We start from the raw sequence: 24,727 nt of genomic DNA on the forward strand, positions 1-24,727 counted from the left end.
CCCAGGGATGGGAGGAAGGAGAGAGTCGTAGAGGCAAAGAATTCAACTTCATTCTATACGTGCGGCACTGGCCGTCTCTGGGGAGACCCTTCCAGCTAATCCTTTAAACTCTGACCTTTCAGTTGCCAGTCTCTGTCAGTTCTCAGACTCAGGTGATAATTAACAGTCGCATCAGATTATTGAATTTCAGATCAGAGAATTCACATAAGAACACTTTAAAAGTTGAAATGTGACACCTGAATATTAGGTATATATTTATGCTTGCACCATCAAAATGTCCTTCATAAAAATAACCATGGGTAATGGGGCTGTTACCTGAGGGTGTAAGCTCAAATAAACCCTTTCTTCCCCAACTTGCTTTCGGTCATGGTGTCTATCACAGCGATAAGAACATAACTAACATAGGAACTGGTGCCAGGATTATGAATCGTTGCTGTGACAGGCATGACCATGTCGTTTTGGGGAGGACTGTCAGTGTTCGGAACTTTGGGCTGGAAATGACACTGAGTTCTGTGGAAGCTTAGAAGATCACAATGTTGAAAACAGTGAAGATCACAGAAGTCTAGCTTGGAAAGTCCCAGGGGGAAGCAAAGACTCTTCTCGGACCATTTGGTGGTATTCTGAATTAAGAATCTGTGGTTCCAATCAGCTCGGGTTAAAGAATCGGATATGATTAACAAATGACCACTGATGTGAAACCTTTGTTTTACTGGAGTAATGGATACTGGTTAGCTGGAGCTGATAAATTAACTGTTGTTAACTAGTTAGGGTTTCCATTGCTGTGATAAAATACCAGAACCAAAAACAACCTGGAGGGGAAGTGGCTTATTTTGCTTACACTTCCACATCACAGCTCATCATGTAGGGAAGTCAGAGCAGGACCTCAAGGCAGGAAACTGATGCAGAGGCCATGGAGGAGTGAGTGCTGCTTACTGGCTTGCTCAGTCTGCTTTCTTATACACTCAGGGACACCAACCCAGGGGTGGCACTGTCCAGTGACCTGGACCCTCCCACATCAATCATCAAGAAAATATCTTACAGGTGTTCTCACAGAACACATCTTCTCAGTTGCAGTTCCTTCTTCCCAAATGACTCTGGCTTTTGTTGAGTCGACATAAAACTAGCCAGCAGGTACTGATTAAGAGACCAGCATCACTGGGGTAAAAACTTCTGGGAATATTTTCCCAGGGTCAGTGCATAAAACCCAGGGTCCAGAGGGAGCCAGGGCTGCATGTCACGCTGGCAGTGAAACTTGGTAAAGTCTAAGAGTCTCACAGGTGGTACTAGTTTTGAAGCTGTAAGGGGGTCATGGAGAGCAGCTGAAGCTTGGCACTTGAAGAGGCCATTGGTGAAGGTATAGCTTCAATTACGGTGGAGACCCCAGGATTGAAGGGGTCATGGAGAAAAGCTGAGGTGTGTACCATGTGGCAGAATCAGAATCCCAAAGAGAGGCCAGGAGGCCATCACTGAAGGCGCAGCCTATGGAGACTCCAGCACATTGGAGATGCCAGGACCAAACCACCAAGGACAGTAACAGCTGTGGAGTGACAGTGTTTAGAGCATATGAGACAAGCAGTGTTTGCTGCACATGACAGAGCTGGAGAAATGGAGCCTCCCTCTGGAGCCCAGAAGACCACGAGTCCCAGACATCAGACACGGAGCAGACTCTTAAACTTGGGTTTACTTTTTTTTTTTTTTCTTCTTCGAGACAGGGCTTCTCTGTGTAGCTTTGCGCCTTTCCTGGAACTCACTTTGGGGACAAGGCTGGCCTCGAACTCACAGAGATCCGCCTGCCTCTGCCTCCTGAGTGCTGGGATTAAAGGCGTGGGCCACCACCGCCGGGCTAGTTGTTTATGTTTTTATTGTGATATTAATATGAATTATGGGTATGAACAAGGAAGGAATGTTTACAGTTGAAGTGATGTGTTTGTGTGTCAAGCTGACCAAGGGGTCAATTGTTCTGGCTGGTTTTGTCCTTTAGGTTTTTCATTTGTTTGTTTGCTTGTTTAGCTAACTTGACACAAGCTAGAGTTATCCCAGAAGAGGAACCTCAATTAAGAAAATACCTCCATCCCAATTGCGTATAGGCAAGTCTGTAGGGCATTTTCTTGATTAACACGGAAGGGACCAGCTCACTGTGGGTGATGCCACTCTTGGGCAGGTGGTCTCAGGATGTATAAGAAACAAACTGTGCACACCAGGGGTATCGAGAATAAGTAGCACTCCTCCATGGCTTCTGCTTCAGTTCTTGCCTCCAGGTTTCTGCCTCAGCTTCCCCCAGTGACAGAGTGTGACCTGAAGTATGAAATGAAACAAGCACTGCCTTCCCCAAGTTGCTTTCTGTTGTGGCCTCTAGGGCAGTAGGAACCCAACCGAGATAATCTTTCCCTAATGAAGGTCACACCCATTTCCCTGCAGTGAAGAGCTCACACCAGGACAAGGACATCTGAAGCATCCCAGAGAAAGCAGCTGTCCTCTCCTCATTTAGATGTGGTTGTTCCTCAAATGAGGCAGCAAGTGACATCTCCTTTGCTGCCCCCAAAATCATTTCTCTCTATATAACAAATATGTTGTATACACGTTCAAACTCAAGGAGGTTAAAGACTTTTTTTTAGGGGGCAGGCACTGTGACAGAGTTATGAACATGCATACATACATATGTGACTATCCACAATAGGACTGAGGACACAGATCAGTGGTAGGGCACTTGTCTAGCATGCACAAGGCCCTGGGTTTGACTCCCAGCAGCAATGACATAACACAGATACACGGACACACAGCACGAGCATCACAGTATCACGTATGCAAACACTTTTATATTATAGGAATGAAATGTTCTCAATTTTTACTGTTTCTTTTTAAAATCGGAGTTAAGCTAATTGCCTCTAAAATGTTAAAAATAAAAAAATCAAGACTTGAAAACTGGCACAAAACAGACAATCTGCTCCCCTAACACCTCAGAGCCATCACCGGCTGCCCAGTGAGCCCTGGCAAAGACGAACGAGAGGCTAAAAATATCACCAACAAATAACAGCTTCCAAGGATGACAAGTGGGTGATAAAAGCTGAAATAAATTACTAGACTCTACAACAGCAGACCTGTAATCGTATTCCAACTCACATTAACAAGTTGTCTGAAACACTGGCTTTCCTGTGAAAAGCCCAAGTGCCAGGCAGCTCCAACGCGGCGGCTGCTGACCAAGTCTTCACCATACACCAGCCCGTCCCTGACGGGTCCGTACTACCTGTAATGCTCCTGTCCCTACACAGTCTGCACACGTTCTGCTGGCCAAGCCAAGTGGCTTCTCCAGACTTGCCGTGGCCTACTCAACTGCAGACACATACACTCTCCTCTGCTTCCCTCAGGAAAATCATCTGACTGGAAGTCAGAAAATGGTATCAATACACTCCAGCTTTCCAGAGAAGTAAGTACACTTTAAAATTTAAGATGGGCTGGGTAGTGGTGGCACACGCCTTTAATCCCAGCACTCGGGAGGCAGAGCCAGGTGGATCTCTGTGAGTTCAAGGCCAGCCTGGGCTACAGAGTGAGTTCCAGGAAAGGTGCAAAGCTACACAGAGAAACCCTGTCTCGAAAAACCAACCAACCAAACAAACAAAAAAACTTAAGTTGGTAGCTTCTCTATACCACAGAATCAGAACAAGAAGCCATGGTCTCACTTGCACACATCTCTGCTCTATTAAGCACCACACCCCAAGAAATAAAAAGCTGGTGTTGACTGTTTTACACTGGTGGTCTAGGAGGAGGGCCAAACAAACTGTGACCAACCCAGCCTCAAGTGACCTTTCATGCCTCAGGAATACTACAGCAACTACTTTGCCAAAGGTATTTAAGAACTCAGAGTGTCTCCTGGCTAGTGTAGTGTTAGCCAATGGTTGAACACTGCTATACTTTAATATTTCATTTGTTTGTTACTTCCAAGTAGAATTTCCTAGTTTCAAGCAATTTTCAAAATATGTCTGAAGTGTATAAAAGATTAGATACGAGCATCTTGGGAAAAAAAAAAAACAAAAAGCAAATCTCTCAAATGAAGCCCTATGTACTCAAAAGTCTCCACCATCCTCTACTGACATGACTGTTGATAGCTCGGTGTAGTCAGATATGGTTTCGTTTTTAAAAAGCAACAACATTTAAACAACAACATCATTCGATACTTGCTTTTTCACTCAGCATCATGAGTCTTCATTTGAATGCAGACAAAAAAATCTAATTTTTGATGATTTAATATTCAAGTTTAAAAATGTTTAAATTAAAGGGTTGGGGATTTAGCTCAGTGGTAGAGTGCTTGCCTAGCAAGCGTAAGGCCCTGGGTTCGATCCTCAGCTCCACAAAAAAACAAAAAAAATAAATAAATAAAATAAAAATTTTAAAGCCGGATGGTGGTGGCGCACGCCTTTAATCCCAGCACTCAGGAGGCAGAGGCAGGCGGATCTCTGTGAGTTCGAGGCCAGCCTGGGCTACCAAGTGAGTTCCAGGAAAGGCACAAAACTACACAGAGAAACCCTGTCTCAAAAAACAAAACAACACAAATAAAAATGTTTAAATTGTCTATACACACACACACACACACACACACACACACACACACACCACAACACACCACACCACACACCACAAAACTCAAAAGTCTAACCTCCCCACTAACAGATACTGTTTCTAGTGTTTGGTACTATTTATATTGAAGCAAGGGCCCCAAGTACCCTATTGTGTGCTCCTGGTGAGTATTTCTAAGCAGAGTATTTATGAAGAGTTAAGAAATGTCGTCCTGTGTCCCAGAGTAGCTGATGATACAGGACACTACCCGTCCGTCACTGCCACAGAGGGTTTCATAGCTCCCACATGGTACTCTAGACTCACCCTTGCAGTAATACATCCTATCAGGTCTATTAAAGCAAGTTCCTGCACAGTGGCAGGCAGTCTCTCTGGCAAGCCACTATTATATTATACCTGGGAGCAGAGCTGGAGGCTGCACCTTCAACCATCTCCCATGGATGACATTTCTGCAAGCTTCAACACTGACATGGTGATATTATTATTATTACTAGTTTCAATACTGAAATTTTAAAGCAAGTAGTGATTAAACATTTTTAAAGGCTGAGAATTTAGTTATGAATTTATATATGGATGGACAAAATGGCACATTGAGCTGACTCAGATGATGACTATGTACCTCAACTTCTTAACTGAATGTCTCCACCCCAACCCAAGCATAATAAAAATGTAACTTCCCTTTTTTCTGAGAACTGGAAAATGATGCCCCTACTCACAGGAAACAGTTTTAGAAGCCAGAGCCGTCTTTCTGCTTAAGAATTAGGAATGGAAATTCATACTTCCCAGTGTGGCTGGGACCAGGGAAATGTCCAGAGTTCCTGAGTTTCCTGGGCTGCAGAAAAGCAACTGGAAAGAACAGTACTTCCCAGGCTAAAGGCTCTAGTGAGCAACTAGCAGAAATTGACATTCAGCCCAAATCAATCCTGAGTTCCCAGTCACTTCTTAATGGCCTTAATAATCTATCAAGATTTCCCCGGAGGATTAACCTTTAAAAAGGTGAGCATGCCGAGGCCATAGTTCACCTCCAATTACAGCTTATTTAGCCCAGCTATCTCAGGTCCATTGCGAAGGATGAAGAGTGTAGGCTTATGCCTGACCTAAGTGACCAACTAATCAGCACGGGGGAGCCAGTCCCACAGCACTCTTTGTCCCGCAGGCCCTTACCAAGTAAAATCAGCTTTCTCCAGTTAAGACATTACTGCTTATCTATCCCTCTCACATTCAAAAGCAATTTTAAAATTCCTGCTGGCAATGAAGAACATACCCCTTTCTGCAACACCATGCTGCTCATTCTGCAAAGCTACGAACATTTTCCTTCAGTCAAGAATTTACCAGGCATCCACCAAGTACTAGAGGCTGGGCTGGGAAAAGTGACACAGTGACACAGAAGCAGACCCTGTCCCTTAGGACAACATCAAGTTCAGAAGGGTCACACACGCATACACGTGCCAGAAGGCATCACTACAGGGAATTACGAAGATCCAAAGAGGGAAAAACGCCTAGAGGAAATAAAGTGGGTGATGAAGAACAAAGGCAGAGTCGGAGAAGGGGGTCCCGGGTGGAAAGGCTAGCTCGTGCACACCCAGGGAGAAGGAGCATGTGGCATCTGGAGTCCTGAAACTAACTCAGAATGCTTGAAAAGGGGCTGCGTTCTAAACCACAAAACCTGGGCACAGTGCAGAGCTGGGAACGCAAGGAACAGCACTGCTGTGTCATAGGCACGCCACCTGCTTTTGACGGTAGTTTGGATTCAGAATCACTTGGATACGCTGATATTACGGAGCCTCTCCCCATAAGCACACCCCTACACAACACAACTTTATTTATGAACGCAGGAGGTTGAAAATGACTAGCACAGAACAGCAAGGCCCATGTTTAAAATCCAGCCAGGTTTGGTAATATGTGACTCTGGTCTAGGCTTCTTGGGACAAGAAGGATGCCTCTTGCTTGTGGGGCAAGAGGATGGCCTACGCCTAGCTTCAACAACATCCTGAAACTCTGCCCTGCCTGAGAAAAAGAAAAAAATCCCAACGGTTTCAAGCTTCCTTTGCAGACAGAGCATCTCTTGAGGCCCACTTTGACTTACAAAAACAGTTAGGGACGCAAAGGCAGAGCCTCCGGTCCACTGTCTGGTCTTGTAAATGTACTGTCATCTAGGAAGCACTCTGCTCTAAAGTAGCCTAAGTGTGGGTGTGCTGTCACTGCTCCACCTGGCTCTCATAGTCTGGTCCCCATCAAGAATTCTCTAACCACTCTGGTTGTGCAGTTAAGCAGGCTAATGCTCCGTTAGAGGTAGCCAGGCCACAACTGCAGAGGTACATGGCAAAGACGGGGGCTAACTATATATTTGTTTGTTTCTCTCCAGCAAAGCCCTTCCTTACCTGTTCCCTGCCACATCCAGGACATGAAGTTCCATGGCCTGCGACACTTCCGCTGGTATCCGAGTCAGTCTGTTGTCCCGGACGCAGAACACAGTGAGGTTGCAGCATCCGCCAATCTGCAGTGGGAAAGAAAAAAATCATCTGTTCTTTTCTCCATTTTTGAGGAGGGGTGGGGTAGGATATTTTACCAACAGCATAAAAAAGATGCATAAAATATACCATATGATTTTAAATTTCACTGGTAAGCATATGATTACTGTCAGTTATACAAAATGTTAAACATGTTCTAAGTTGAATAAAGAAAATACTTAATACAGTTCAAACTGTCATTTGGAAAACTATTACTTTTCCTTGCTGATACCTAATGCACTGCACTGGTTAACTAGTGTTAACTAAACTACACAAGTCCAGAATGTACTATTTAGCTATAAGGGAATTCAACAATTTTACTTCAAAATACTAGGCCAGAGGCAACAGTGACATCAATACACACAGCTCAAGGCCTGCCCTACAACTCCCATGTTTTCAATACTCCAGGGTTAAGAAAGGAAGGGGGGGACCTGATAGATTATACATGCATTGTTACTAAATACATTTTGATAGCTTTCGGTCACTCATAAATTAATTCGGCAAAAATCATTTTCCCTTGAGGAATGCAAAACCAGTGAAGTCTTAGTGAGAAGCGACACTGGTAAATGTGTAATTTGTCTCAGCCACAGTTTGCTGTCAACAACTTCATTAGACCAAGAGCTGCGTCCACATTCAAGTCTATTCCTATGTGTGGTCTTTAAGACACTAATTCAAGACTTTCCTGGACAAATCCGCCAAGGATTTGTGAGTCAGAAAAGGAACCAAAGGGATCTCAGACACAACCTTCTACAGACTCCATAAAGCACTGCAGTCTTCTGGCCTTTGCCTGAATCCTGAGTAGAGAGCTCATGAAGAGACCTATTGATGTCCTTCGGACACATGGGAAAGTAGTACCCCAGGGCCTCTCACCAGAGGGAGAGTCTGGCCTCCTTAAGGCTGTCTGAATAGATCCCCTGAGGCCCTGTTTACTTCTGTGTGTATTTAATAACAACCTAAAAGGGCACAGTACATCTTTACAAAATTGCTACGTAGTTAACCTCATACATTTTCCTTTTATTTCTTCTTCTACGAATATCAGGATTTCCAATTACTATATTTAACTGCAGAATTCAACCATATCAGATGTAAATATATCAATATTATAAAACACACAGATCTGTCTCTTGTCACACAGCCCCAATGCATATGGGCTGTCCCTTTCAGGTCTCAGAATTCAAGTTTTCCATTCCAGTGAAACTAGTTTATTCCCTCTATTTCACATCATTACTTCCTATAGAAACACCTTTCTTCTTTCTGTTTTTAAAAATCTTACCAGTAATCCAAACTGGCTGACTGTCCTTCAGCCCCTCCAGGGTTTTCCCAGAACCTCTGGTCATTATGCCATCTACATTTCTTATGTAATAATTATCGACAAACACTCTAACAGGACAAAACGTCTCTTGGAAATCCTCACAGTCACTTGACGAGATTGCCGCTTTGTACCATGGACACACTGTTAGAACACGGGACAAGAGCACCACCTCTCTCATCTCCCCTACATCCATTGCCTATGCGCCACCAAATAGCTCAAGTATGTTCACCTGGACATCTTAAGAACTACCTGACTGCATATCCCAATACCTTCATATGAAAATCAGTGAAGGATTGACGTGAGCTCACTATCATGTTCCCCAAATCATTTGTGTGTATTTTGATCTCTCTTTTGGTTTCATGGGCAGAATGTGAAGGTTCCCTGGCGGTCATCAGGATCAAATGTCTAGTATCACTTAGAAATTCTGGGAAGCAGAGTCACTGTTTAAATAACCTATTACCAGTTATGTAGGAAGCTGGTATTTTAAACCTCCCTTAAACCACTAATAACACCTTCCAAGAATACAAGGGTTTCGATTTGGAGTCTCTAAAAACTACAGAATGTAGCAGGAAACCCAAGTTTAGCTCTTTTGTGTCTACGTTAATTCAGAACGATCCTATATTTAACTGTCTGCCATTGAGTTAGCTTAGGAAGGGCCTAGAGATCACCATGGAAACCTTTAAAGCTGTGGTTCTCAACTTTATTACTACTGCGACCCTTTAATACAGTTCTTCATGTTGTTGTGACACCCCCAACCATAAAATTATTTTCCTTGCTACTTCATAACTGTAATGTTACCACTGTTATGGATCATAATGTAAATATCTGTGTTTCTTGATCATCTTAGACAAGCCCTGTGAAAGGGTCATTTGACAACCCCATGGGGTCATGGCCCATGGGTTAAGAACCACTGCTCTAAAGGGTAAATTCTTATGGAGCAACCTGGAGACCATAATCAGACCATGATCCAGAGATGCAGCTTAGGTCAGGCACCCATGCTGCTTGCAAATGGCTGCCTGCATGTAAGAGGCTGCAATCTCTTGGTACTGTCCTTTCAAGATGGGTAGCATAAACAGAACCCACATCGCACAGGCAAGAAGGAAAACTTATAAGAAAACATAATCTGGCCTGAAATACAAGGTCAACAAAAATAATATACATAATTTTAGAATCTTCTTCAAGGCCTGTGCTATATTTTATAAATGTTCCCCCACTTCAGTCAGGTGGAGGTGCACACCTTTAATCCCAGCACTCAGGAGGCAGAGGCAGGTGGAGCTCTGTGAGTTCGAGGCCAGCCTGGGCTACAGAGTGAGTTCCAGAACACAGAGACAGCCTGTCTCCAAAAAAAAAAAAAAAAAGGTTCCCCACTTCATGACCATTTTTGAAATTATATGGTTTAGAGATTCCACAAATTATTGGACCACACATACAACAAGACACTATGATCTTCAGCATATATATCATCAAGAATATGCTCTAATGTCACTATATTTCTCAAGGATTTTGCTAGCCACACAATACTCCCCTCCAGATATATAAGAAGTTATTTCACAAACATCCATGGTTGATGGTGCCCGTTAGTTCCCAACACCTCTTTGCCTCTCTCTGCACTAGTTTAATCATCTGGTAGATGGTGATACTGACTTGTCTACACCTCACAAACATACTGTAAAAATCAGGTAAGAACTTGACACAAGGGACTGGTCCATGATAGCCACCTCTGTACACACTCAGGACAGTTTCTGGTCCACATGAATTGCTTCAGGTCTTGGGATGGTACCTGGGCCATGTTTGATGCTCCTGTCTAAAATCTGAGAAACAAGTCTTGTGTGTGTCTTAAATATGAATGGACTATTTTCTTAAGAATAAATTTCTAGAAACAGAAGAGCAAAAGGTATGTTTGTAAGTCTTTAACAATACCAATAGTCTCTCCCATGACAGCCCTAGCAATTTATACTTATACAATAATATGTACAATATTATTGCAATATTTGTCAACATTTGGTGTTTCACTTACAATCTTAAAATTCTGATATATTAAAATGTCTTCACACTTCTGTGAAAACTGATGGGATGAATTCCCCCGTACTCTCCCTTTCTGGGTATCACTTGTTTTTGGTTTTGCTTACTTTTCCCTGATACACACATCTTTTGCTCAGTGACACAAAGGACTTTCTGATTAACAGTTAAGATTTTCTTCATTTGAGATTAAATGTCTTCCTACCCATAAACTGTTTTTAATCCTCTTTCAGACAAGGAATCTTCCAGGTACAAAAACTATCAAAATCATCAACTGTGTTTGCGCCTGCTTGCATGTGAATCTTAGTGTGCATTTGAAGGTTGGGTGGCAATCTCGTCTTTTCTCAAGTCCCATTCTCCCATTTTGTTGACACAGGTTTCTCACTTGCCTGGAACTCCCTCATTAGACTAAGCTAGCAGGCCAGGAAGTCCCAGGGACCCATGTTTCCTTCCGCAGTGCTGGGGTCACATGCTCCGCTTTTCTTAACAAGGGTCTCTGGGGACTGAACGCAGGCCTCATGCTTGTGTGGCAGGCATTTTCTGACTGAGCCATCTCTTGAATCCTGTTAACCATTTCTTTTATGATTTATTTCCTGTTTTAAATTTAGGAATGCATTCTCAGTCTTCAGATCTCATGGTCAATTGTATTTTATTCTAATATGTATAGGTATTATATTATATTTATTATCACTAATTTTAAAATGCAAGGGCAACTTAGACCCAAACAAATTTAAAGTATAAGGCAAAAAGCTGTCTGTGAAATAAATGCTCTAACATCATAAACATTTCTGAATATCAGAATATTTACAGGGAATTAATATTTACACATTGCCTAAATAAATATATGTATATGAATGTCCTACGAACTCTACCTTAGCCCATTGGACCAAACAGGTGGGACATAGTTGGGGTCCCTTTCTCACTTTGATCCAATACAGACAAAAATAACAAGCAAAAAGTCCCCTCTGTATTCTAAACTTGGCCATATGCTCAATTTCTTTTAGCCAGAAGGTGTTTCAAGGTAGCATTTGGCTGGGGAATCTTGAAGGCACTACCCTCATTCATCAGACCCACAAGCACACACTGGCTCCCTGCCCATCTACAAATCACACTCCTACATTTTCATCCCCTTAACTCTTCCCCCTTCCCAAAGTATATAAACTTAAGCGACAGAGTGAGAAATAAAACACACGGGTAAGTGGCTGGGAGCTCAGAAGCATGCCATGTGTTACACATGAGCCAGGTTTGGCCTTTCCACCACAAGCTAGAATCATGCTGACAGAGCACAATGTAGTGAAGGTAGATGAGGTGGCAAAAGATGCCTTTCAGAATTTCTGAGTAACGTACAATCTAAGTCACAGAAAAGCATTCTTTTGTGAAATAATAATCTGAACAAATGTGAGAAACACATAATGATACAAGAGCCCAGGCCATGCAGTTGTTACATTTATTTAGAGAGACAATGCCCATGGTTTACGAGGATGAACACACAGAGCAGTCAGACAGTTTGGATCTTCATGCACTTAGGAAGCAAAACGGGAGGAGTTGGAGACGTAACTGTAGTCAGAACAATACTTACAAGATGACAAGTTTACCTGACTTTTCTAAAACTCCAAGCAGCTAACAAGTAAGAAAACAAGAGACATTCATTCATTTCCAAATGTTTACTACAAAGGACACCACGAAACACAAACAGGATTCTTTACTGTGACCCAACAGTACAAACCTCTTCCCCTCAGTCATTTGGGAAACTAGATGGGAATACATGCAGTTGGGAGTAAGGAACTATGCTGTGAGACTGACAATATAAATTCCATCAAATAAGATGATGAGAGACGATGTGGGGAAAACTACAGACACAGCAAACCAACAGCAATTATACAACTATGGATTTGGGACACAAAAATTGATTAGTTTTTGTCTTAGCTTAGATAAGCCATGTATGCAACTTAATAGATCAAGGAAAAAAGGTAATACATTTTCCAAGGAAAGACTCCAAGAAATCAGGCATGGAGGTAGAGCTGGTGCTCACACACATAGACGACCACAGGGCAGACTACACTAACTGTACACAGCGGTGACTTGACATGTGGCTGGGACACACTTTGTGTTTAGCTGCTCAGCCCCGATGAGACAAACAGTCAGACGATTTCTGCTGGGTACCAAACTGTGACCCATGGCAGAGCCAGAGACATACACTCAGTGACTTTCTTATCCTGGGATCTGGGTGTGTATGTTTAAGGCTCAAGATAGTCTAGAAAGATCTCACTCTCAAAAATTGAAACGTTTCTGCTTTATCTAGAGGCTGAAGAAAAAAAGTATCTGTTTTATTCACTTATAAAACTCTAGATGCCAGGAAATCAATCACTATTTCCCAGAAAATGGATAAAATGTAATAGCACAAATGCTTTAGAGCTAAAAATAATTTTGCAGTGGACGTAAGCAGACACAGAAGGTACCATATGTCACTCTCTAATCAGAAACACTGTTGAAGACTCTTATTTTTTTTAACCAAAGACAACTTATTGCTACAATGACAGTAGCAGTTTCATAATAATAAATTTGTAAGATTCTTCCCTAAAATGTCTCCCTGGAGAAAAGAATTCATGAGCTACCCAGATGCGATGGGAGGGTGTTGTTATTAAACTTCCAAGTGCACTCCTTGGCTTCTGTCTCAAAAACACCCCGAAGCTGTACTGATATTCTAGAATGCCCAGCCCAGAGGTCACTTGACCTTTCTTTACTGAATCAAGGTTTTGTACAGTCTCTAGGACACACAGATGAAAAGGCCATGCTGAATCTGAATCCCTTGTGTTGCCCTGTTTTTACAGTCCCGTCGTAGTGACTGGGAGCATCATCTTTGGGGCTAAAGCCGACTGTCCTCAGTTTTTGTATCTGTGAACTGAGGCAATCATCATGATCTCAAAAGCTGCACAGAAGCACCACACACCATGCAGGGCATCAAGGAAGAAAGAGACAAAGCTCCTCGTGTTGATTCTGCATCCGATCCATTCCCCACCCACAAGGGGAAAGACTAGTGTTCACACTATCAGCTGTGTTTTGGTTGACTGCATACAGATTAGCAGCAAAATGTTTTGATTAGCAGAATCTCAGTTGTGTCCCAATTTGACTGCGATGTAGATTTGAGTCTTTCTGTTGGTGACAGTTTTGCTTAGATGTGATAGCTCACACTAAGGGTATGTCTGATTAGAAATGTGTCGGGTTTTCAGTCTGTAACCTCTTGCTTCCACTCAGGGAGGTTATCTAACTTACCCAGAAGAGTCTGGGCACTGGGAGCAGAGACCCAAGCTGAGAAAGGGAAAGGGGAAGCCCACACACCCTGTAAAGTGGCCCTAGGAAAAGAAAAGAGGTGGCCCTGAAGTCTGGCGGGTTAGATGCCAACTTTGAAATTATTCCGAGACAGGTAGTGAAAAGGTCAGAGCAGAGAAACATAAACAAAACTAAGTTGGCCAATGATCATGTGGAGGAAAGAAGCTTTTTCTATGAGGACCTAGCAAACGGGAAGTCTAACCAACAGCTATTCAATAAAGAAAAAGGAAAGGACCAGAAACTCAGCTCTTGGCTATGTGACGAATACTAAAAACAACAGCGAAAAGGCAAGCTCAGTCTTATTCTTTCCGGTACAGCTCTCCCAGTTCTCAGCACGCAGTAAACCTTTCAAAAAGGACACTAGACACCTCCGTGCTCCATTCACTGTGGGCTCTCTCTTCAGCCAGCATGTCCACCTCCTCTGATGGACATTAGGAGCCTCTGAAGAACCCAGTTACTCTCCACAATAGAAAATGGTTGTCTCTTTTCACTAGTAGGAGTAGATGGTGGGAGAGGAGGAAGAGAAGACGGTAGTGGTGGAGAAGGCAGCTTCCTGCTGGCCTTCCTCCATAGGTGTGCCTTTATAAAGGATTCCCATCCTAGACATTAACGTTGCTTGACCCAAATCTCTGCCAAGAAACCGGGTTGCATGATGGTTCACTTTTATAAGCACAATAATGGCTTGCAGTTAAATGCAACAGTTAAACCCCAAATTACCCACGTTCTCTGGCAAACTCCCAAATTACCCACTTCTGTCAATTGTCATTCTCTTTGGATCAAAACACCACTCTCTTCCCTGGATTTACAATCCCATCAATGTATGTTTCTCCACTCTCTCTAATGTAACTGGAAAGTATTTTTGGATGCAGTCCTCCAGCAGGTTCACACTCACATTCTCTAATGCACCACCAGTCTTTTAAACATGAAAAAAGGAAAAAACCACTGGTGGACACTTTTGATCTCTTATGCATCGCCATTACTACCATATTATTTCTTTAGTGGCACGTACCTCTTTGGGTAAAGACACCAGTTTATTTCTGTCTGCATTCAAGTTGTTCAACTTCTTAAGTTTTCCAATGCTCTTAGGTAAAGTCTGTTAAAGTAATACGCTTGTTATTAGCTTATCACATTTTTTTTTGACACAGTTCAACAGAAAAAGCAATTATTTACAAGGACTTTAAGAGTATCAACAAAAGAAAATACTTCTTCCTGAATATGAGATGTCTATAATGGTCACTTAGGTAAATGTAATTAAGTATTCTAAATTTCTGTTGATATGATAGTACATTTGAAAGAAATTAAATCAAAGGTGGAAATGGGGGAATGTACTGTTCTTCCACTCAACAAAGTGTGTATTTACACCCTCAAGGTTTATATGTGCCCTTCCAGCATACCAGACCACCACAGGTAGATGGTGGCTTTGACACATGGAAGCTAGAATGTTGCATCGGTGCTGTGGGGCCAGGGGCACAGAAAGACCCAGGTGGGTGCCGAGAAAGGTAAGTGGGCCTGGCATGCTCAGCAGAGCCCTACAGCAGCAGGCAGGCTCCCAGGGGCTCTGGAACATCACAGCAGAATCTGAGGGTGACTTTAGTTGTAACTGTTATGGCTTCTATCTGTAAGCCTAGAGCCGCCTGCCAGAGGATGGCTATCTAAGGAAGAACGCTGAGATGACCCACCATGTCTAAGTTTTCGCTCTTCCTAGGGTCTGACTGCTCTTTCCACCTGAAGGACACCACTTCACTTAACAACACATGAGAAAGGGGAAGCAAGAGGAAAGACAAGAAGGGAATGCAGGGTAGAAAGACAGCGGGGGTGGGGGTGGAGCAAAGTACTTGCTTCTTAAGAGGCCACGTGCAGGACAGTTACAGTAGAGGAAGAGGAGATGAGCAGGACCTGACAGGTGAAGCAAAGGGAGACAGGAAGGGGCAGAGAGCAGACACTGGCTACCACTGTGCTGACCCACCCTCAGGAGGTGGTGCATGCAGTCTTTGCCCCTGGTAGGGAAAAAAAGCTTGGTCAAACTGGGAGTCTGGGCAGCTGCCTTCAGTCCTGGTTTTTTAGGGTAGAGACGGCAGTGGTCAAAGTTTTCCAACACCATTCTCCAGCTCAGAACACAGAGCAGTCTAAGCATCCATCCCCCAGAGCTTTCTCATTTCTCCTGGGTGCACTAACATAGCTCCCAGACACATCCATTTACAGGCAAGCTTCACCAGGGATCTCTGTGAGGTGTGAGTTCAGAGACCACGTTCTGAGGACACATGCTCTGGGTGTGGAGCCCACACCCACTTTGCCTATATAGCAAAAGTTGGTCTTCAGGCCACACCTCATTGTGGCAGGTGCAAAGAACTGAACTCATCCCAGCCACACAAGGCACTCACCAGGAGACAGTTTTCTGTAAGAACTAATTCCGTGAGATTTTCACAATCCCCAACTGCTTCGGGCAACTGTGTGAGTCTGTTCTGATCCAGCTTCAAGATTGACAGCTTCTTTAGTTTTCCTACAAAAGTGTCATTTAAACTCATTAGTCATGATTCTTCGCCTAACCACCACTTTTTTTTCTATCTGCTGTTCTTTTGTGTTTTAAAATAATTACTTATCTTTTCTTCAACCAGCTTTTCACACTGAAACTGTAACACTCATTTAGAACACCAAAGGTTGAATGTTAAGAGTAATTTGTTCAGCATATCAGAAAGTCCGTAATTAGAAACAAATCATTTCAAAGGGCTAACTAAAATGACTGTGGAAGCCAGACAATCTCACGAAGGACCAACAGCTAGCTACTGGTGCATCTATGAGAGCAGGAGCCATTTTGTGGATGGAAGAGAACAGGGTCTGAGGAATGAGTGAAGGGCCACCTCCAAGTCCCCAGGGGAACAAACCAACAGTGCAGGCACTCTTCATCATCTACTGAGATCCAAGCAAGGATGCCTTCCCCATTCAAGGAGAGGATCACCTCTACACAAAGAGAGACATGAAGCTGGGGAAGGAGAAGTCAAGGAAGAACTCTCTGGCCTTGGGCAGAGCCATGGGGCAAGGAAGAGGGTCATTCCTTGGCTCACCGTGGACCAGAACCAATAGCGAACTAAGTCAGTCTCTGGTGGATCCGCACAGGCCCTTGCCATCAGGAGATCTGCCGGCGCTATCCACAGGGCACAGTGCAGCTTGAAACAGCTCCTTGACCCTCTTCCCAGCTGGAAGTTTGATAGCTTGAATGATTCAAGTGACAGGGAACTTGTTTCTTCACTATGAAGTGCAAAGTAATTTGTAGCTATTCTCTTTGTTTTTCAAGGCTTTTCAAAGGAAACTCTCCTTTTGCTCATCTGAACCTCAAGATCCAATAAGCCTATAACAGGGGGCCTTGCCACAGACAGTCCTTTAATGCCCACAGCAGGTCAGTGCCCATCTGTTGATTCCTCCTGTTCCAAGCATCAAAACATCCAGTTTCTACAGAACCCGATGCCCTAGATGGTTCTGAACAAACATTTCTAGAAGGTCAGAATCCTCATCTGCTTTTCAACTGGTGCTGACTATCCTCAGTTTTCATTTTCACCTTGACCAAATACCAGAAAGGAAGAGGTCCCTGGCCACACTCTTCTCCATAATCTTATGACAATCTGTGGTTACACACAGTTCCTTCCAGGCGCTGGGCAGCACTGCTATGATGGGGCTATCAGTCCCTGTGATTACATTTTGTCTCTGTCTCTCTGTGTGTGCATGTTTTCATTATTAGCACATAGCTAAAAGTTAACATTTGAAACAGTTGTGCAAAACAAACAAAACCACCTGTTTGGTTCTGTTTTCAAACTTTCTAGGTTATAAGGCTTTCTACCTGAGAAATTCAAACAAATGAACAACCAAAAAAAAAGCACATTAACAGACATTTCTCTTTCTTACAGGATTAAAAATGCATACAAGGAAAACATTATGAGAATCTCTATTTAAAGGAAAACAAGTTCAGGGCCTTGAATAACAAGACTAGAAAGACAGTGTGATAAAAAATATTTTTCACAGCTTAAGTACCAACACTTGTTCCACCACATTCTGTACTGATTTCCCACACTGGTCTATGCTCCTTTAAAAGAAAGGAAATGGAATGGGTGCCGTGTGGTGGGGCACGCCTGTAATCCCAGCACTCAGGAAGCAGAGGCAGACTGTAAGTTCAAGGCCAGCCTGCTCTACACAGCAAGTCCCAGGACAGCCAGGGCTACATAGCGAGACTCTGTCTGGGAGGGAGGGAGGGAGGGAGGGAGGGAGGGAGGGAGGAAGAAAATAAATAGATAGCAAGGGATGGTTAAAAGATCTCTCCCAGCATATTAGGAAATAACCAGCTCTATCAGTGTCCTCTTTATTTGTTTATTTATTTTTCCCAATTTATTTATTTGGTTTTTTGAGACAGGGTTTCTCTATGTAGTTTTGGAGCCTGTCCTGGAACTTGCTTTGGAGACCAGGCTGGCCTCAAACTCACAGAGATCCTTCTGCCTTTGCCTCCCAAGTGCTAGGATTAAAGGCGTGTGCCACCACCGCCTGGCTTCACTGTCCCCTTTAAAAGCACCTTCCCAATGCAGTCTCATCAAGAAGATGGAGTCCAATAAGGACCTAAGTTCTTAGTGATGTCCAAGCTACACTCCCGTGGACTGTTTAGGATTCTCATATAAAACGTCCCAGTGACTGCCCATTTGCCTTAAACACGTCCTCTAACTGTGACTAGTCACTCTTATAATTACAGAGCTCGGATGAAGTAGACATGAATCGATGCTTGAAAGTAACAATATTACAGGTTTCGCCAAACCAGGATGGACAGACGTACTTGCTATCCCCTGCTTTCCTTCTAAGAAACAAGCAGTGAGGAGCCACATTCCCAGCACTGAACAGCAATGAGCAAAGAATCAGAGAGTGAGTTCCAAGTGCTCGAGATGACAGCAGATGGAAGTCTGTGTCTGCTACTTTCCAATACTTACCAATGCCATCAGGAATTGTTTCCAGTAAGTTCTGGGAAATGACTAAGTCTGTTAAAGAAGTCAGGCCACTGATTTCATCAGGAAGTCTTTCCAACCTGTTTTCAGAGACATCTAAGCAGAGCAGGCTCTTCAGATTGCCTATTTCCTGTGTGGATGGCACAGAAAGAGAAGCACATGCTTGAAGCTGGCACAGCACGACGGAATTTGCTATTGGGGATTTTCCCAACCAAACCTCAGGTCTACATCACAGAAACAGGAGCAGAAGGAATGCACGAGTTGGAAGATGGGGGTGAATGCTGTCAAACACTGGACATGACCTGACAGTTGCACTCAGGACCTCACAGCACATGGAGTTGTCTGCACAAGATCAAGCTGCTCAAAACTCGAGCACAGACTGGGTAGGGGCTCACAAAGTCTCACACGGCCCTCAAGTGAGGAGCTACTGGAAACAGACGGCTGCTGGAGAAAGGAGACTCCTTTATCTTTAAGAGCACGGCCCATGGTAGGTGGGCCATACCCATGTGCGTATGGGCAGCACTAACTGGATTTATTGGGTCCAAAAGAAAAGGGGAAAAAAGAGGACATGAAGTTGGAAGGAGATGAAGCAGAGTGAGGGGAGTTGGAGGAGGAGAGTGGATATGATCAAAATACATTTTATATACATATGTACCTATACATATAAAAATATGTTTCATATATATTTCATGTCTATATGAAAAACTGTTTTTATAAATCTCCAGTTCTTTGGGAGGCAGAGACTGGCAGATCTCTGTGAGTTTCAGGCCAGCATGGTAAACAAAGCAAGTTCCAGGATGGACAGGATTGTTACACAGAGAGACCCTGTCTCAAAGAAAACAACAAAAAAAAATCCTCAGTTCTGGGGCTAGAGAGATAGCTCGGTGGTTAAGAACATGGGCTACTCTGCCAAAAGAATTGGGTTCAATTCCAGCACCCACATGCAAGTATATAACCATCTGCAAACTCCAGTCCCAGGGGATCCAACACCCTCCTCAACCTCTGAGAGGCACTGTACAAATGTGGTGGACATACACACATGCCAGGAAAACACTCACACATAAGACACAAAAGTAAAATAACTTAAGACCTCAGTTCCCAGTATGTTATTTTAACACATATCTAGGCGTAGAAACTTGAGTAAATGTCTAGACCCCTTTCCAATGAACATGGTAAACTACACGAATCACGGCCACAGAGTCTAAAGGAGGCTTTGGGTTTCGCACAACTTGATGCTAGAGGCAAAGGCGACTTTTAAATAGGCACTTACAGCACAACCCATTTGGGGAGCCACATGTCACACAGTCATTTACACACGTCTGCACAGCCGTGTGCTCTCCCCCTTTCAATGTCACACGGCTAGTGTTTTATTACACGCCTGGTGTCCCACAGCATTCTCCCCCATCCAGGAGTCCTCCGGCAAGAATTTCACACGTGTTCCAGTGAAATCGAGGCTGAATGCAGGGGCCACCCCAAGTGACTCATCTGTTTCTCTGTCGGGACTGCAGCCCAGCCCACGTCTCAGAAGTAGAGTCTGGTTTCCATCAGTCACTAGGTGACGTCATGAGACCCTGTCAGGTCAGTGCCATCACAGTGACAACTACGTTTGCGTTGAGTGCGTCCTTCTAGTGTCAGACTTCCTGGCCTCTCCCTGTCACTCCCCACCCACAGCTCGGAGCCCCATCATGACTGGGCCACACAATCAGGAGGGCAGCATGCAGACTGTTTGAGAACGGGACCATCCACACCATGAAAGGCACAGTCTGCGAACACTCAAGATTCGAACCCTGTGACAGAGGAAGAGGAGGTAACAACAGGAAAAGCCTGTGGTGCTGGAGAAAGCTTTGGAGGAGCTTCTCGGCTGGCCATCTGAAACTAGGGCTGTCTGCTAGACTCTACTCTGAAGAAGGAAATGGTTTAAGGCCTGTTTCACTTAGAACATGGGTCTCACATCTGACAACAATAGAGAAAAGCCTAAACACCATGGCACACCAGCTTAAACCGGGAGTGCTATGGGGTGGGGGAGCGGGGGACTCTTAATATTACTTTACATTAACTACCACAGGGGGAAATATAGTAAAAAAATGACCCGGAAGCACTTGGGCACATCACTAAACGAGGCAGAGATTTAGACTGTCTTCATTATGGTCTTTATAATTCACAGGTCTGCTGGGCTTGAAGTAAACTACACTGGGTAGGAAGAATGAGATGAAGTACAGACTTCGGCATCTTGGGAGACGGTGGGCTGGGCTTTCAATCTCCTGGAGGAACTGCACAATGGTGAAAGCTCAGGGCCTATTTGCAAATGTGTTTTTCAAACCATGTTTCTTATCTTTGAGGTCTTCTAGTAAGCCCCACAGAAGCAGGAAAGACACACAGTTTACTGCTGTTGCTGTATATTTTGGGAGACACTAAATTACCTGAGGTAATTCAGACAGTTGATTTCCATCCAACCAGAGATCCTTCAGGTGTAGGAGCGCCCCAATTGATTCTGGCTGGAACAAAAGGTAACATCATAGTAACAAGGCCCTAGGCCTCCATCTTCCATTATGGGAGAAAGAATCATCAAATGGAACAGGGAACCACAGTGGGGTGAGTTGTTACTTCTCTTCTATCAAGAGTCCGCCCCTGAAACTGTCCAAACCCCTCCCCTCATGATCACTCCACTAGTCCTGACTCTCCCCAAACTGTATTTCTCAACCACTGTGAACGGAAGCACATTCCCCATGTTTCCTAGCTGTACCTGTAGAAAAGGCATCCCTACTGAACTCCTCAAAATCACTTGAGATTATAAGGACAAAAACCATCAACTCTCTCAGATACACACTTACCAAATTATAGATTTCATTGTTTCCTAAATCAAGTTCTTCGAGTCTCCTCAGTTGGGTGAGAGAGCTGTTGAAACACCAACAAGAAAGCTGCTCAGAGAAAGAAGGCTCGAGGCACACAGAGCAGTGCACTTCCTTTCTTGAACTAGTTTCCTAAAGAAAGCGCGGTTCACGTGGATGTGGCAGGAAGCACTGCTCGGAAAGGACATACTGCCAATCACTCTGCACAGAACCCCCTTATTTCCCCAGAGACTCACTCAGGAAGGTACGTGAGAAGATTCTCTCTCAGTTCCAGTGAAGCCAGGTTATAAAGACTAGAAATTCAAAGAAGAACACAGTGTTAAGGAAACGCCTCAGGTAGACCTACTCCCCTCCACTGTCACACCCCCACATGCTGCTCTTATTAAAGCCTTTCCTCTTGTTACTCCCCAGGATAAAAATACTTATCAACTAATCAACATAGTCTTCACTTCCCAAGTTTCAATACAACGGCATTAATAAAAGTATAGTGTTTGACCCACCAATACCTTATACATGCGACGTGGAAATAACTCACTAGCCACTAAAGACGACCACACCCTGAACTAAGACAGACACCAGCTTTGTGCCTGTCAGCTTCAGAATGTGAAAAATGTGCTGTTATAAGAAGAACGGTGCCTTTAATCTTAAGAGGCTAGGACTTCTCCCTGCTGTCAGTGAAACACCATGCCCGGTTGGAAGTGGGGTGCCTTGGTCTGACAAGATGGCTCAGCCTAACAACCTGAGTTCTACCCCAGAATCCACTGGTGGAAAGAGAGAACCAACTCCTGCAAAACATTTTCTTACCTTTACAGAGGCATGCCCCAGCACAAATAAATGTAATAATAATTTAAAAAAAATTAAACTAGGGTACCTCAACAAAGTCCAAGTGCTCTACCCCATGGCCACCAACCACCAGGGAAAATGCCTCCGTTTTACCAGATAACATAATGAGAGGCTCTGACTGAATACTGTAGCTACACTGACGTTGCTCTTATCCTCACTAAACTCTAGCATGGTGCTCTCTGGAGCAGACTCTCCTGTCTTTCAGATATAAGAGAGTCTGTCAGGACACTATGCCACAGGCAGATGCTCTCCCCGAGCGATGATTATCTGGGTCACTTTCAGACAGTGGCCCATCAACAAAGCCCCCACATACTGAGCTAATTCAGCACGGCATGGTACAGATTCCAAAAAGCGACTATCCTTCACCTCACAGGTACCTAGTCTCCATGCCAACCCCAAGTAATTTTGCTAATATTGCTTTTGCAGCATCTAGATTTGGAAGGATTTTACTTCTGAGCATCAACACTAATCTGCCTTAATCCTTTCCTTTCTGCCTTTCCAATAATAAACAACAAAACTAGGACCATGTGGACTAAAAAGCCAGAGCGCATAAATATGAGCAAACGTCCTTCCATCCATCGACACAGATCCGTGTCTGTACACATAGATTCTCAACATGTGTCTGCCAGGAACATTTTTAACTATGCTAAGGACACTATACATTCTGAATCTTGTCCAATTATCAACGGAATAAGGGACTGGAGACATGCCTCAGCATTTAAGAGCACTGGCTTCTCTTCCAGAGGACCTGGGTTCAGTTCTGAGCATCCACATGATGGTTCACAACAGTCTGTAATTCCAGTACCAGAGGAGCTAATGTTTCTCTTCTGGCATTGTGTGTGCATAGTGCACACACATAAACCCATACACATAAAAATAAGAATCTGAAAACTGAATAGCGTTTCCAGCAAAGGCCAAAGCCAACAGAGTCGCCAAATGAACATGATTTAAGAAAACCAAAATCCTTGCTCTAAATAATCACTCATGGACTTAACCCCAATGTCTTCCCAATGGAATGGGCTAGCGATCAAAGTTCTAGCTTTACTTTCTTTCAACCGAGTGTTCACGTGAAAGTACTGCCATGGGGGATGGCTACCCAGACCAGACAGAACTAACACACACAATGCTAACAGTTACACTTGGAAAGGGAAAAAGCAAAGATTTGATTTCAGGGATATGTGTTCACGTCACTCCACCAGGTTTATTAGAAAGGTGGTAACCCCTGCCTACATTCACATTTAGATTTAAAAAGAAATCACTGGCGAACTGTCATCCTATCCATTACCTACCTCCATATCTGTTTCAACAAACTAAGGGCATCTACTGCTTCAGAAATTTAAGATTTGTAAAATTGTTTAATTTTTTAAAATTATATAATTTGTGTGTGTGTGTGTGTGTGTGTGTGTGTGTGTGTGTGTGTGTGTGTGTGTAGGGGGCTGTATATGCACATTTGTGAGCAGTTGCTCACAGATACCAGAAGACAGCATCGGATCCCCTAAGAGCTGGAGAGACAGGCCAACTGGGGGCTGCCTGATGGTGAGTGCCGAGAACAAAACTCACGTGTTCTGCAAGAGCAATACACACGCTTAAACACTGGGCCGCCTCCCCGGCCCATCAAATGCATCTTGAAAAGCTGTTTTATACACAGATTTCAGATCTGTGTTGTACCATGTTTCTGAAGTTTTGAAACACAGATGGGAGCCTGGGAGGGGAGGAGCTGTACAGGGCTCCTCTTCACACCTCTTCACACCTCTTCTCACCAAGTCAGTCATGACCCCCTTGTGGGCGACATTAGGATGACACGGAGGGAAGACTGAGGCATCCTGCATTAGGAAGAAGCAAAGCCACAGTTCAACCTGGCCCTGAGCCAGGGACTGCCCTTACACTGGACTGATCAGGCATCTCAAGAGCTCACCGCTTGCTGGAAGTTTCCCAGCTAAACATTAAAACCACTTCTCGAACTCCAATGCACACAGTAGTCTTACCTGCTCAACCAAACTAAGAAACACCTGAATTTTTACCACTTTGTGTTGTTAAAAATATGATACATGGAATTCTATTCAGCTGTAAAGAAAACTGAAATGTTCAGGTAAATGGATGGAACTAGAAAATATACAGAGCGAGGTAACCCAGACCCACAAAGACAAACACTGTTCTTTCTTATTTGTGGATCCTGGCTCCTAATCTTCAGATGTGAGTATCCTAGAGTAAAAAGTAGAAGGGGACCATGGTGGGAGGGGGGAGAATCAGCTCTAGAAAGGAGGTCAGGAGGACACAGGTGCTATGAAGCTGGGATGAATGGGGGAAATGGGTGTCATT

General features: G+C 43.8%; 1 protein-coding gene across 2 annotated transcripts in view; it reads right to left on the reverse strand.

The window, feature by feature from the left end:
- Positions 1-24,727, reverse strand: part of Lrrc1 (leucine rich repeat containing 1) — a 117,957-nt gene that overhangs the window by 4,424 nt on the left and 88,806 nt on the right. Inside the window, exons 5-12 of one of the 2 annotated variants that reach the window (XM_036193536.1) lie at positions 21,802-21,858; positions 21,548-21,611; positions 21,137-21,211; positions 18,702-18,846; positions 16,122-16,240; positions 14,750-14,833; positions 12,006-12,030; positions 6,951-7,066 (exon numbers count right to left, since the gene is read on the reverse strand). In XM_036193536.1, the coding sequence (XP_036049429.1) occupies positions 6,951-7,066; positions 12,006-12,030; positions 14,750-14,833; positions 16,122-16,240; positions 18,702-18,846; positions 21,137-21,211; positions 21,548-21,611; positions 21,802-21,858 (685 nt within the window). The remainder of the gene's footprint in view (positions 1-6,950; positions 7,067-12,005; positions 12,031-14,749; positions 14,834-16,121; positions 16,241-18,701; positions 18,847-21,136; positions 21,212-21,547; positions 21,612-21,801; positions 21,859-24,727) is intronic. The other variant, XM_036193535.1, reaches the window with a different exon arrangement.

Source organism: Onychomys torridus, chromosome 7, assembly GCF_903995425.1.
Source record: "Onychomys torridus chromosome 7, mOncTor1.1, whole genome shotgun sequence".
In the NCBI taxonomy this organism is placed as follows: Eukaryota; Metazoa; Chordata; class Mammalia; order Rodentia; family Cricetidae; genus Onychomys; species Onychomys torridus.